The 13,345-nt window shown below is 49.4% G+C and overlaps 1 protein-coding gene across 1 annotated transcript; it reads left to right on the forward strand.

The window, feature by feature from the left end:
* The first annotated feature begins 250 nt into the window (after positions 1 to 250).
* On the forward strand, positions 251 to 12,809 carry FZD4 (frizzled class receptor 4). The gene is made up of 2 exons (XM_054973672.1): positions 251 to 608; positions 7,237 to 12,809. Exons 1-2 carry the CDS (start codon positions 333 to 335, stop codon positions 8,566 to 8,568), a joined length of 1,608 nt encoding a protein of 535 aa, XP_054829647.1. The 5' UTR covers positions 251 to 332; the 3' UTR covers positions 8,569 to 12,809.
* The last annotated feature ends 536 nt before the right edge of the window (positions 12,810 to 13,345 follow it).

Below are 13,345 nucleotides of genomic sequence, written 5' to 3' on the forward strand. Positions count from 1 at the left end.
CCCGACCCGCGGCGGCTGCTCCAGCCCCAGCCGCAGCCGGGAGTGCCTTGCTCCAGCGCCGCCCCTCCCCTCGGCGCAGCGCGGCCAGCAGGCGCTGCGGCTCCCTCCCGCGGGCAGGTCGCCGGCCCGCCCCTTCGCTCGCTCCCTCCCTCCCTGCGCCGTCGGCCGCGGCGCCTCCCTCGCTGCCTCCCCGCCCGCCTCTCGCCCGAGGGGCCGCCCGGGCTGGTGGCAGAGCGCGCTGCGCCGGCGGCCGAGGCAGACGCGCGCTGCGAGGGCGCACGGCGGCCGGACGCTGCCCGGAGCTCCTCGTCCTTCGCGGGGCCTGGCGGGCGATGGCGGCCCCGCGGCGGGAGCCGGGAGGAGCCGGCCGGCCGGGGCCGCTGCTGCTGCTGCTGCTGCTGGCGCTGTGGGCGGCGCGGGGCGCGCGGGGCTTCGGCGACGAGGAGGAGCGCCGCTGCGATGCCATCCGCATCGCCATGTGCCAGAACCTGGGCTACAACGTCACCAAGATGCCCAACCTGGTGGGCCACGAGCTGCAGACCGACGCCGAGCTCCAGCTCACCACCTTCACGCCGCTCATCCAGTACGGCTGCTCCAGCCAGCTGCAGGTGGGTGCCTTCGCCGCCTCCCCCAGGCCCCTCTGGCGTTGCGCGGCGCCTTCCAGCTTCGCTTGCGGCGCGCCTGCCGAAGGTTGCGCCCCGGTATTAGCCCTCGTGCAATCCCAAACGGAGCTGCCCCGCTCTAAGCTCGTTGATTTCAACAGCCTTACACAGGAGGAACTCTTCTTAGGATTGCACTGCAAGAACGCTTTCCTGGGAGGAAGGCCAGCTGACTAAAACGGGACTTGCTTCCAAGTAGACTTGGATGGGTATCCGTGTTTGTCTGTAGCAGCAGAAAAGAGCAAGAGTCCCGTAGCGCCTATAAGACTCAACGTTTGTGGTAAGGTATGAGCTTTCGTGAGCCACAGCACACTTCTTCAGAATCACACAAATTTTGTTAGTCTTATAGGTCCTACTGGACTCTTGCTCTTTTCTACTGGAAGTAGACCTGTTTAGGCTTTCTCACCAAAGAAGTAAAATACAATGTGGAAGAAAGCAATTTAAAAATTAAAAAAGCAAAACTTGAGCGCAAGTCCTCTGTGGAAATAGTTTCAAGCGGGTAGCCCTGTTGGACTGTAGTGGAAGAGCGAGGTTCGAGTCCAGTAGCACCTTGAAAGTGTAACTAGATTTCCAGAGTAGGCGCTTTTGAGATTCGAAGCTCTCTACAGCTTTTACTCTGGAAATCGAGTTGGTCTTTAAGGTGCTACTGGGCTCAAATCTTGCTCCTCTATGGTACTTGACTTATGAGCCCACGTGCATACCGAGGAAGATCTTTACCAGAAGGACCGTCAGCCTTTAGCCCTGGATTTAGTTTCGGGCCCTGGGGCTGAATCACAGCTCAACAAGGCAATGTCCTGCAGTTTACTCCAGTGGACTCCCATTGCTTGCAGTGGACGGAGACTGGAGAAACTCTGCACGGGTTGCTTTCCATGGATATAGACTGGACTAACTCCGAACTGTTGCCCATCTAAGTGGAGCTGTATTTAAGCACCTTGCGGCATGTCCAGAGTTCTTTTACTTTGGGAACCTGCGCCGAGTTTCAGTTTGCCTGCATTTTAAATTAGAGAGTGAATTTTTGCAGCCCCTCTGGCTTGTTTCTTCTTGCCTTTATTCAAGCTTACTTGGGAATCCTCTGCTTGAGTGTGGGTGCCCATTCTATAATCCTATACACCTGAAGACTGCCTGGTCTTAGTACAAAAAGGGCCCTTTGTGCTTGCTCAGAGGCACTGTTCTCTTCTTGCATGGCAGTGCGTGGCAATAAGCCAGAGCGTTGAAGACAGAGCGTGGCTGCAATCCTACAAACACTTTCCTCGGGGTAAGCCCCACTGAATAAAAGGAGACTTACTTCTGAGTCAGCCCATTTAGGATTGCTAACTCCTGTTTTGCAACGTCTGATATTGCGCTGGCTTCTTCTCAGTTGGGATGAAAGAACGGGGGATTTTCACCTCCACCCCACCCTCTTAAAACTCATGCTGAGAAGAAGTGGGAGACGCTAATCCACTCCAGGGTGTTTCCAGACAGAAGGCTTGTCGGGGGATCAGGCGTGCTGCTGATTCATCGAGCCTGACACTGGCAACTGCGAGGGGGCTCAGCCAGTCTCAGCTAGATCCCGGATTACGGATCGGCAGAGAGCTTAGAGCCCCCCAGAGTCACTTTCTAGTCATTCACCGGTGCTGTTTGGCACCGCAGCGCCAGTGCCAAGATATTCTAGTTACGAGCTGCCTTTCTCGTTGGCACCCCAACCTCAGTTTGCTGGCTGTGGTTGACAAGGGGTTGCCCCTCCACCCACCGCACACAACACTGTTCAGCCACAGCTGCTCTGTACACAAATCTTTGTGGCCTCTCCAGAACGGGTACCCTTCCGCCAACCGCAGCCCAGGTCTGTGGTATTTGCAGATATGAACGCTCACCTACATTCCCTTCTCCATTCAGTCCTTGAGAGTGGGTCATTCTCTTCCAGCTTTAGAGACTGCCTGATCATCCTAGCTGACCTTGTTTGTCCTGCATCCTAGAGGTGGTGGGAGGTGGTGGGCTCTCCTTCTTTGGGTGACCAGCTCTCCTTTTTAAGCAAAGGCTAGATGGCCGTCTGACAGCAATGCTGATTGTGTGAACCTAGGCAGATCAGGAGAGGAAGGGTTACGTCAGTGCTTAGTTCTCGTGGCCCCTTCTCACATGCCCAGGGCAATGCTGATCACTACTCTAGGGCCAGGAAGCAATTTTCCCCAGGCCAGTTTGGCTAGAGATTCTGACGGTGTTTTGCCATCTTCTGGGCATGGAGCAAGGGTCACTGGGGGTGTGGGGGGAGGAAGGTGTGAATTTCCTGCATTGTGCAGGGGGTTGGACTAGATGACCTTGGAGACCCCTTCCAACCCTATCATTCTATGTGAAACCCTTCCTCTTGGCCAGAGCTCCCCCCACTATCCATTGCACAGCTCAGATAACGCAACCCTCTTCTGTGGGGGCAATTGGAGACATGTAGACCCTTTTTTTAAAAAAAGAGACCTACCGAATCCCTCAAGAACAGGCACACTGGAATTCTATACAGCCGGGAAATAACAAAACGGTCCTGGCGCTGCTCTGTGGCAAAGGGACACCTGCACCTCCTTGCTTCTTAAAGCTGATTTGGGTCCCCATTCTGGTTTTAGGGGGCTTTCAGAAAGGGATGCTCCCATGCCGTACGTAGGCTCTTAGAATCCCACATAGTTCGGTGTGCCACTGTTTCGCAGTATTTTGTAGCTCAGATCAGAAGATTCATTTGCTGCAGCGAGACAGAGAGAGAGAAGTGTCACGGTCTGCTATGACTCTCCTGTATTTTGGGATAGCCAGGCGCAAGTGACATTCAAGAAAGGTGAGAGCTCCAAGCCAGAGAACTTTAGCCAAGGATTGCGCTAGAATGGAGCAATCACATTTCTTCTCCTTTTCTTCCTCCTTGGAGGGGAAGGCAGATAGAGACAGCATCGTGGAGACAGCTGATACATGCATAGTTTCATGCATAGCTTCTTAAAATTACGGCAGGTGCATGTTTAAAGCCGAGAAGGATCTCTTCCGAGTTTTAAGTTCCTTTTTGGTTCCAAACTCTGCCCTGAAATTGTCTTCCTGTCCATTCCGGGTTACAGTTGAGATCCTCAAACACGGTTGGGTGTTGTTTTGTTTTTCAACAAGACCCCAGGTGGTTCGCCCAGCTCTCCCAACCAAGGCGTACAAAGTGATATTTTCCAGAAAACATCTCTGCGATTAAGCAACAGGAGAGAGGACTGTGCGAAGGGCTACGTTGGCCGCCCTAGAAGCAACTTCCAGGAGCAAACTTTTCCACTGGGTGTGAATCTGCAGATAAGGAACCAAGTTACAATAGCATTCCAATCCAGGAGGGGCTTGCAAGACCGAAGGAGAATATTCAAGCCCCCCCACCCCCGCCCCTGGAGGCTAATTTCCACATGAAGTCAAAAGCAGTTAAAAGGATAAAGCCCAACGTTTTGTTACTGATTGGCAAGTGATCCCTGTCCAAGACGGTGTTCCCTCTGGCAACTGAGGAATTTGGACCGCAGCTACTGCCAGAGAGTCTACTTTGAATCGGAGTTAATAAACAAAATGAGAACCAGCTCTGTCTTAAGTGCGCCGGTTATTTTCACACCACTGGAGAATCTTAAGGGAGAGAATTTAAGGGAGAATCTTCCCTTAAAGCGTGAGAATAGAATGGCCAGAAGAAATGGGCTAACTGCAGCTTCTCACTTTTGTAGGATGGCTAATACACGTTTGAAACAGCCATGGAAATACGTTTAAACAGCTTACTGGCTCACACGCATTTTCATCGGCTTGCTTGCCTGCATTGGTCATTTGTAGCCTTTAAAAAAAAAGCTTCGGTAAAGCTTTCCTGCCTGATGCCCTAAAAAAGATTCTGTACTCATTACAGCACAGTCCTACGCAGAATTACGCCCTCCTGAGTCCATTGAAGTTAGATGGATCTAACTTTGCTTCGGACTGTATAGTAAGCAGCTGTCGACAAATACCATTAAAATGGCTACCTGGTGTTGTCGTGGGTGGCTTTGAAAGCAAACCAAACTGCAACTTCTTTAATTTCTTATAAGGTCTAAAAGTAGTGGTTAGGACGTTGAACAAGGAGCCCCAGATCCTAATTCTTACCCTGCTATGGAAGCTCAATGAGTAACCTTGCACAGGTCGCACACTCGCCGCCTAACCTACCTCACAGGGTTTTTGTGAGGATAAAATAGAGGCAGGGAGACCACCTTGGGTCCATGGAGAAGAACGGCAGGGCATAAATATAGTAAATAAAATGAGTTGGGCTCGGATGCGAGAGCCTTGGTCTTGCATTTTCCTTTTTCTGCCAGCAGTGATGTTGTTATATTGGACAACTATCACACAGTTATTGTGGTGAGGCAGGCCAATGGAAGAGCATATGCAGAAAGTCTCAGGTTTGTTCCTGAGAATCTCAGGTATAATAATAATAATAATAATAACATTCGATTTATATACCGCCTTTCAGGACAACTTAATGCCCACTCAGAGTGGTTTACAAAGTATGTCATTATTATCCCCACAACAAAACACCCTGTGAGGTGGGTGGGGCTGAGAGAGCTCTGACAGAGCTGTGACTGACCCAAAGTCACCCAGCTGGCTTCAAGTGGAGCAGTGGGGAAGAGTCCCACACTCTTAACCACTACACCAAACTGGCTCAAGATACCTCGAGCTACTTCTGGGAATGTTATTTTGCTCAATAAGTGGGTATTTTCTCCAAAGGGGAGGTTTCTTTCTCATTATCAACCTTATACCTGGATCTTGCAGGCTCTACCCCAACCCACCAAAAACATCTTCAGGCTCCACCCCTGGCCACAAAACCCCACCCCTGGCCCACCATTCACCAGGCTCCACCACTGGCCCACCCAAACCCGTACCTGACTGTGCCAGTAGATTAACACCTGATTTTATGCCATGTCATTATTATCTCCACAACAAACACCCTGTGAGGTGAGTGGGGCTGAGAGAGCTCCAGAGAGCTGTGACTCGCCCAAGGTCACCCAGCTGGCTTCAAGTGGAGGAGTGGGGAATCAAACCCGGCTCTCCAGATTACAGTCCTGCGTTCTTAACCACTACACCAAACTGGCTATCAGGTGGTGGGCAAAGACCTTTTTCTACCTGAGTTCCTGGAAAACCGATTGTCAGAGTAGACAGTACTAAGCTTGAGGCACCAATATTCCAGCTTGGTGTAAAGCTGCTGTACTTCATCTAAGGGCCAAACCAGACGATAGAAAGGTCTGTATTTATCCACATAACCCATTCACGCATGTGATTGTGTGCCCTATTTAAAAATTAAATCTGTAGGCGACAAGGGAAGCTATATCCTGCTTTCTCCCCCACCTTGCCTCACAACTGTTATTTGAAGTATTCTTGTCTAGCTCACTTCTAGTATCCAAACCAAACTGGGGGGAAATGTGTGTGGCCTTGAATTTTTACTCCTCCCTCACCTGCTAAGGGTTATAGTTTAGACCCCCAAAGAGTTGGCTGGTCAAGGAGGTTGCTTTCCTCAGCTTTTCCATTTAAAAAAAATAATTCTTCTCCATGCACACTTGACGTATAGATGAGAGCACACGGGGCTTGCATCTCCCCTGACCCTCAGTTCCCCATTTGTAAAATGGGCATAAGAAGCGATTTGCAAATATTCCTAGTCGCACCAAGACTTCTGCAGCTGTAAAAATCTGTTCTTGCGGTTCTGTTGGTATAGTTCTTTTTACACAGTGCTGATGTTTACTCTTGATTTTCAAGGACTGTAAATCCAGAGGCCTCATCTCTGATGTAGCAGTTCAAGAACCAATCTGAGCTGAATAAACTAACCTCCATAGCACAGGAGTGGGTTGAAAGGTAAACCACAGTATATATTCAGGAGAAACCGCGTGGTAAGGCTTTCCCTGGATCTCTGCCATCGCAAGCTGGAGGGTGAGGGTCTCATGTTTCTGATTGCAAACAATTCTTTGTGTGTAGCGTGTCGTGGCAGAGAGTTAGGTAAAGCCTTTCTCCTAGTCAGGCTGTTTTTCTACAAGCGGGGATTTCAAAATCTGGGGAAAAGAGTTCAGATGTACAGATCCTGCACTTGCAGCCCAAAACATTACATTTTGGAGAAGAACTTTGCTGTGATTCTTCTGCTGGTGCGAACTGGCCGTCAGAAAGCAAAGATTTAAGAGCAGTATGTGCTTTTAATATGCATAGTTTAAAATCAGGGGAAACATTTGATGATGAGCAATTTTGCTGTCAGACAATGCAGACTTTTGGTCTTGTTCAAATGGTGAACAGGTGACAGACTTTCAGAGATGTTCCCAGACATCTTAGCTACATGCTCTTCTTGAGATGTGCGTTAAAGAAAGGAAGCTTGATTTCTTGGCATCACCCACTGAATTCTTCTTGTTTTGGTGCAGCGGTTAGAATGTCAGATTAGGATCTGGGAAACTCAGGTTGGAATTGTAATTCTGCCGTGGAAGCTTGGCAGGTGAACTTGGGCCAGTCACACACATGCAACCTAACCTAACTCACGGGGTTATTGTGAGAACAAAATGGAGGCTGTTTGGGGGCAAAAGATGGGGTACAAACACCTAAACGAATAAACAGCTGTTGTTTCGCTCTCTTACAGTTCTTCCTTTGTTCGGTCTACTTTCCGATGTGCACGGAGAAGATCAACATCCCGATCGGCCCCTGTGGCGGCATGTGCCTCTCCGTCAAGCGGCGATGTGAGCCGGTCCTGAAAGAATTTGGCTTCTCCTGGCCCGAGAGCTTGAACTGCAGCAAGTTCCCCCCACAGAACGATCACAACCACATGTGCATGGAAGGCCCAGGGGACGAGGAGGTGCCCCTCCACAGCAAACCGTCCTTGCACCCAGGAGAAGAGTGCCATACCGTGGGATCTAATTCAGACCAGTACATCTGGGTCAAAAGAAGCTTGAACTGTGTTCTCAAATGCGGCTACGACGCCGGCCTCTACAGCCGGTCGGCGAAGGAGTTCACCGACATCTGGATGGCCGTGTGGGCCAGCCTTTGCTTCATCTCTACCGCCTTCACGGTCTTGACCTTTCTGATAGATTCCTCTCGGTTTTCCTACCCCGAGCGCCCCATCATATTTCTGAGCATGTGTTACAATATTTATAGCATTGCTTACATTGTCCGGCTGACTGTGGGCCGGGAAAGGATTTCCTGTGATTTTGAAGAGGCGGCAGAACCTGTCCTCATCCAAGAAGGCCTCAAGAACACAGGATGTGCTATAATTTTCTTGCTGATGTACTTTTTCGGGATGGCGAGCTCCATCTGGTGGGTGATTCTGACGCTGACGTGGTTTCTGGCGGCAGGGCTCAAGTGGGGTCACGAGGCCATCGAGATGCACAGCTCCTATTTCCACATTGCCGCCTGGGCGATCCCTGCAGTGAAGACAATTGTTATCTTAATTATGAGACTGGTAGATGCAGACGAGCTGACTGGGCTGTGTTATGTCGGCAACCAGAACCTAGATGCGCTTACGGGCTTCGTGGTGGCCCCTCTTTTCACCTATCTGGTGATTGGGACGCTCTTCATAGCAGCTGGCTTAGTGGCGTTATTTAAAATCAGGTCTAACCTCCAAAAGGACGGGACAAAAACAGACAAGCTCGAGCGGCTGATGGTGAAAATTGGTGTCTTTTCCGTGCTGTACACCGTTCCAGCCACCTGCGTCATTGCATGTTATTTCTACGAGATCTCCAACTGGACTATCTTCCGCTACTCGGCAGATGACTCCAACATGGCGGTGGAGATGCTTAAAATTTTCATGTCTCTTCTCGTGGGCATCACATCGGGCATGTGGATCTGGTCTGCCAAAACTCTGCACACCTGGCAGAAGTGCTCAAACAGGCTGGTGAACTCGGGGAGGGTAAAAAGGGGGGAGAAAAGAACCGACAGCTGGGTGAAACCCGGCAAAGGGAACGAGACTGTGGTATAAACTCAGTTTCAGCAGCATGCCGATGTCCGTTCCCTCCCCCTCCCTGTAAGAAGGTTCGGTTGCATATAACCAGCAGGAATGTTGTAATGTTTTACGTGCTGGGGAAAAGGGAACTGCATACAATGTCTTTGTTCATACAAAATTTTGTGTGTGTCCAGCAGATGGGGTGGGGGGAGAGGAGGAGGCCTTCAGAAATGAGCAACAAAGCCTCAAGTGCCGCAGATGGGAGAATAGTCCTTCTCCGGCGCAAGGAACACTCAAGCCCTCAGAGGCTTTAAAAAGCTGTGAAAAAAAAAAATCAGAACCTGCCGGACTTCTGGCGGAGAGCCGTGTCCTTGTGTCTCTCACAGTCCTGGAACTCTGCTCCTCCTAAATAACGAAGCGCCTCTCGCCACCCAAAGTCATATTTTTAGCTGTGCCTTGCAGTGAAGGAAAGAATTCTGAGAGCAAGCCTCTCCGCTGGCCGAGGGACCCGTTCTTGTAAGCAGTGAGGGCGGCTGACTTCAGGAGCCTTGGCAAAAGGAGCACTGGGGATCCTGTTACAGTTGCTGTCTCCTTGGAAGATCGGACCCTTCTGGCCCATATTAGATTAATTTTCCTGCTGCTTGTCCCTATGTCACCACTGTGGGGCAGGGTGAAGGGAAGGCTGGCGGGGAGGTAACCTCTGAAGCTAAATATAGAAGTTCTTACGATCTGACTTTATCTCAAGGAACGTAAACTGCTCTCCATCTGCAGCGAGGAGGCGTTGCTAGAGAGAGAAGAGAACTTACATCCCCTACTCGAACTCAGGCTGCAAAGCCATTGGCTTAGTAGCTGCGATGCGCTCTGTGGTAGCCTGTGCCTCACACCTAGCCCCTAAGGGAAGTGAACAGTTGCACCCAATAGTAGTGGGCAGATAATCAGGGCTCCTCGAACCAAAGCCAACTGAGCCATTCGGGCAGGAAAGGCTAGCAGTAAAAAGAACCGAATCTGCCTGCCTCTAGAAAACAAGCATCTCGGGGCAGGTGCTAAGCTAGGCTCCTCTGGTGCTTGTTTTCTAAATACAAGGCTTTCCCTCCTCCTGTATCCAGGTGAACTCAGCGTGGAACGCTCCTTCCTGCTGTCTGATGTGGCACAGTCTCGATGGGGGTGTCCCACGTGGTCATTCGGCATATGCTTGGCAGATACTTTTCAGACCTATTCGAGCAAGTGTCTTGCTCAGCGTAGGTTTTCCCATCGGATTTGAATAGCACCATCCACTGCGAAACTCACATGCCCCCTTTCAGTTCTAGTGGTAGTGTTTCCTGGTTGATTGCATCTACCTCTTATCAGAAGAGGAAGAAAAATGGAAGTGGTAACACAGCCTTCTCTTCTAGTCAGATTCCCCCTTCCCAGTCCCCGAATCTTTAGCACTGCCCCCCTCCCCTGCTTTGGCATGTGACATTTGCCATTCTCTTGTCTCCTCCCCATGATGACGACATCCTCTCTGGCTTCAATAATGTCTAAAAAAGCCCACCTCTATTTTTATGGCCCTGCTTCCATCTGCAGCATGTGGCTAATAAGGAAAAGTGAGTGGAGGGTCATTTCTGACAATTGGCTTATTCAGAGCTCGCTTGACTTCTCCCCCCCCTTTTTTTCTCCCTCCTGGCTCTCCAAGTAAACTTATCTGGCCTTCCCCAGAGACCCATTGCATTAAGCAATTAAGGCTTAATATATTTCACTCTGCCCTGATTGCATCTGTGTCGACGCCAGTCTGGGTGAACTGAAATGTTCAGTTCCCTGGCAGCTTCGAGTTCACACAGATCAGTTGCATAATTTGTGTGTCAATTTCAATTAAAAGAACATTCTCCAGCCATGAGATAGGGATACAGCTGACTCCCTCCGAACCAGAACGGCCGGGCCTTGATTGGTAGAAGAATGTGAGCTTTCCCCCCCCCACCACCTCTTGCTCAAAGGGAGACTTCCCTCCCTCCCCCTTTTAAAAGATCCAAAAAATGTAGTTATTCCAGGATGAGTCATGTGGTTTTAAGGCCTAGTGTTGCATTAGCCTCCAACAATAAGAGGAGGTTTGGTGCTGACAATAACCTTTAGCAATCTGAGAGCATAATTTTAAAGGTCTGTAAGAGAATAGAATTTTAATGGGAACTGTAAGCACGTCTGCTTGCCTTAGGGGTTTTTTTAACCCCATGTGGCTTCATAGCATGCCTTTCTTAGGTACTTTGCGTGGGGCTTGATTTCAGGGGATCGAGGGCATGTTCCTATACTTTTTTGGGACACATGCTTGCAATCTCCCACCCCCTGTGCCACCCTCGCTGTGATACCCCTGCAAGGGTATCACAGTCCATGTAGATGGAGCCTTTTTGGTGCACACTTCCTGCTCCAGCCACTTTGTGCCATTTCCTCATCTCCTTCGGCTTGCGCGTTACTGAACTCTTGCAAGAGGAGCGTGGAGAGTTTCCGTGTCTTCCAAGCATCCCGGATGACTGTGCCCCAGTCCAGTTTTTGCCCGTGTAGGGGCAGGGAGGGCAGCAGTATTCGCTTCTCTCCCCTTTGAAAAAGTTTGAGCACCTCTTTCCCGTAGCCATTTCCCCTCCACCTAAATCGGTATGAATGAAGGATCGCTGCCGTCACGTGCCTTTTAAAGATGTTGAACCCAGTAGACTCACAGCGTTGTGCTGGGGATCCCCTTTTCCCTGATTTTTGTGCCAAAACCCGCCCGACTTCCCGGAGCTGCTGTTACTGTCACATAACGTTGAATAATCTGCTACCAATGCACTTTAGCAGTCACTTGTGAGTGGATTGCTCCATTTCACGCAATAAAATCCTGTTGCAAAATGTATTGAAAGTGGATTGAAAGCACATTATTCAGTGTGCGTGAACGCTTAAGTTACAGTCATGATGACCTCGCACTGTAACCAACCAAGTATCTAGCATTATTTGGGGGGGGGTAAACAAAGAGGATTTTTATTCCTGCCCTCCCTGAGCGGTGCAGAGTTCTTCTGAAGACCAAGATAGCCAGGGGACAGCCTGGAATTGGAAGGTGCAAAAAAGGACGTTTCCCCCATAGTGGCTTGAAAGAAACTTTGAGAGTAGAACCAGTTCTGCCAACTATTCTACTGCTGGCAGGCCTTTGTTTTCCTGCCCAGAGTCATCCATGCGTGTGACAATCATCTGCTAGGAACACAAGCTGTGGTTTGGGTTACAGCCCACTTTTTGGGGTGCTTGATGGAATCTGGGCAGCGATGGCAATGGAGAGATCCATACTGGCTGGGTGCTTTGGCCCCCCACTGAGGAATATTGACAGGGCACCCTGATCCTACCACGCCACTGTCCTTATTTTGCATGAGCGTCATCCTCTGGAGAGAGCTATCCCTGCCATTGCACTCCGAGGGCCGACTTCGGTGTGTCGCTTGCCACGTGCAGTGCCATCAAAGAGTTGTTAACCAGCCCCAGAAATGCCACGTTGTCCTGGGTCACATTGGAAAGGTTCTTTTGCTACATCTCAACCGCTGCTTATACGGCCTTGGCGCATCAGCGTCCCACGGCCAGATGACAGTTGGGTTGGCAAGTGGGCCATTTGCCTACATCCATGTGCACGCGGGTTAAGAGTTTTGTGCCATCGGAAGAAAATAATCACGGTGCAATCAACGGGCACGCTTTCAGGATTTTTTCCAGTGCTGAATCCCTTCTGGCACTGAAATGGATTCTGTAGTTGAACTTTTCAGATCTGCTTAAAAATATTATCACACCAGCTGTTGGAACTATTGTGAAGCTGAGCAGGCCCTGTGTAGAATTCTGAACAAAGCCTGAATGGCTAGGTTTGGGTTATAGTTCACATTGGTGCGATCGCTCTTATTTTTTTTAAAAAAATTGTCTAATCCTGTGTCAAAATTGAAGTTACTGTGACTTTACGCACCTTTACACCTGTTCCAGTTTTCCGTCACAAAATTCTCTTCCTTTCTGGAGCAATTCCTGCCCTTTTTCAACCCTTCCTTGCTGCCATAATAATAAACTTTTTTTAAAAAAATACAGATTTTTATAAACACTTTGACGCATAGGTACATGTTGTTACTTATGTTAAGGACTATTCCCTCCCCCTTAAATCTTTTAATGGTAAACGGACACTGATTTTGTTTTCTTTGTTGGTGATGTACAGAAAAGTATCTACATCTATTGTAAATTTATAATTTATCATTGTACAAAGAAAGACTTTGCTATTTAATTTTTGTATCAAAATTAAAATTTTGTTTTATTAAAGGGTGTCCCATGGCCATGAGTTCTTTAATAAATCTCATTGTCAGCAGGCTTTGAGTGCTTGAATGCATTTATATGATGGAATGGTTCAGAATGTTGGACTAGGAGAGACACAGGTTCAAATCCCCTCTCTGCCATGGGAGCTCACGGGGTGACATTGGGCCAGTTGCCTCTCTCTTAGCCTAGCCTACCTCACAGGGATGTTGTAAAGTAGAAAAGAGGGATGTATGGACACCATTCTGAGCTCCTCAGAGGAATGGCAGGATACAAATACGTTAAAATAAACCATTACAACAGTCTTGGGAGGTCCACCAGTATTGTCCCCATATCGCAAGAGGAAGAGCTGTTCCTGAAAGAAAGCCGATTTCCCAAGACCCATTGAGTTGTCACACTGGGATCTTGGAGACCCAGGTTCGAATCCCCATTTTGCTGTGGAAGCTCATTAGGTGATGGGCCAATCACACCCTCTCCGCCTAACCTACCTCACAGGGTTTTTGTGACGATAAAATGGAGAGAAGAATGATGTAAGCCACTTTGGCTCCCT

Source organism: Eublepharis macularius, chromosome 3 (genome assembly GCF_028583425.1).
Source record: "Eublepharis macularius isolate TG4126 chromosome 3, MPM_Emac_v1.0, whole genome shotgun sequence".
Taxonomy (NCBI): domain Eukaryota; kingdom Metazoa; phylum Chordata; class Lepidosauria; order Squamata; family Eublepharidae; genus Eublepharis; species Eublepharis macularius.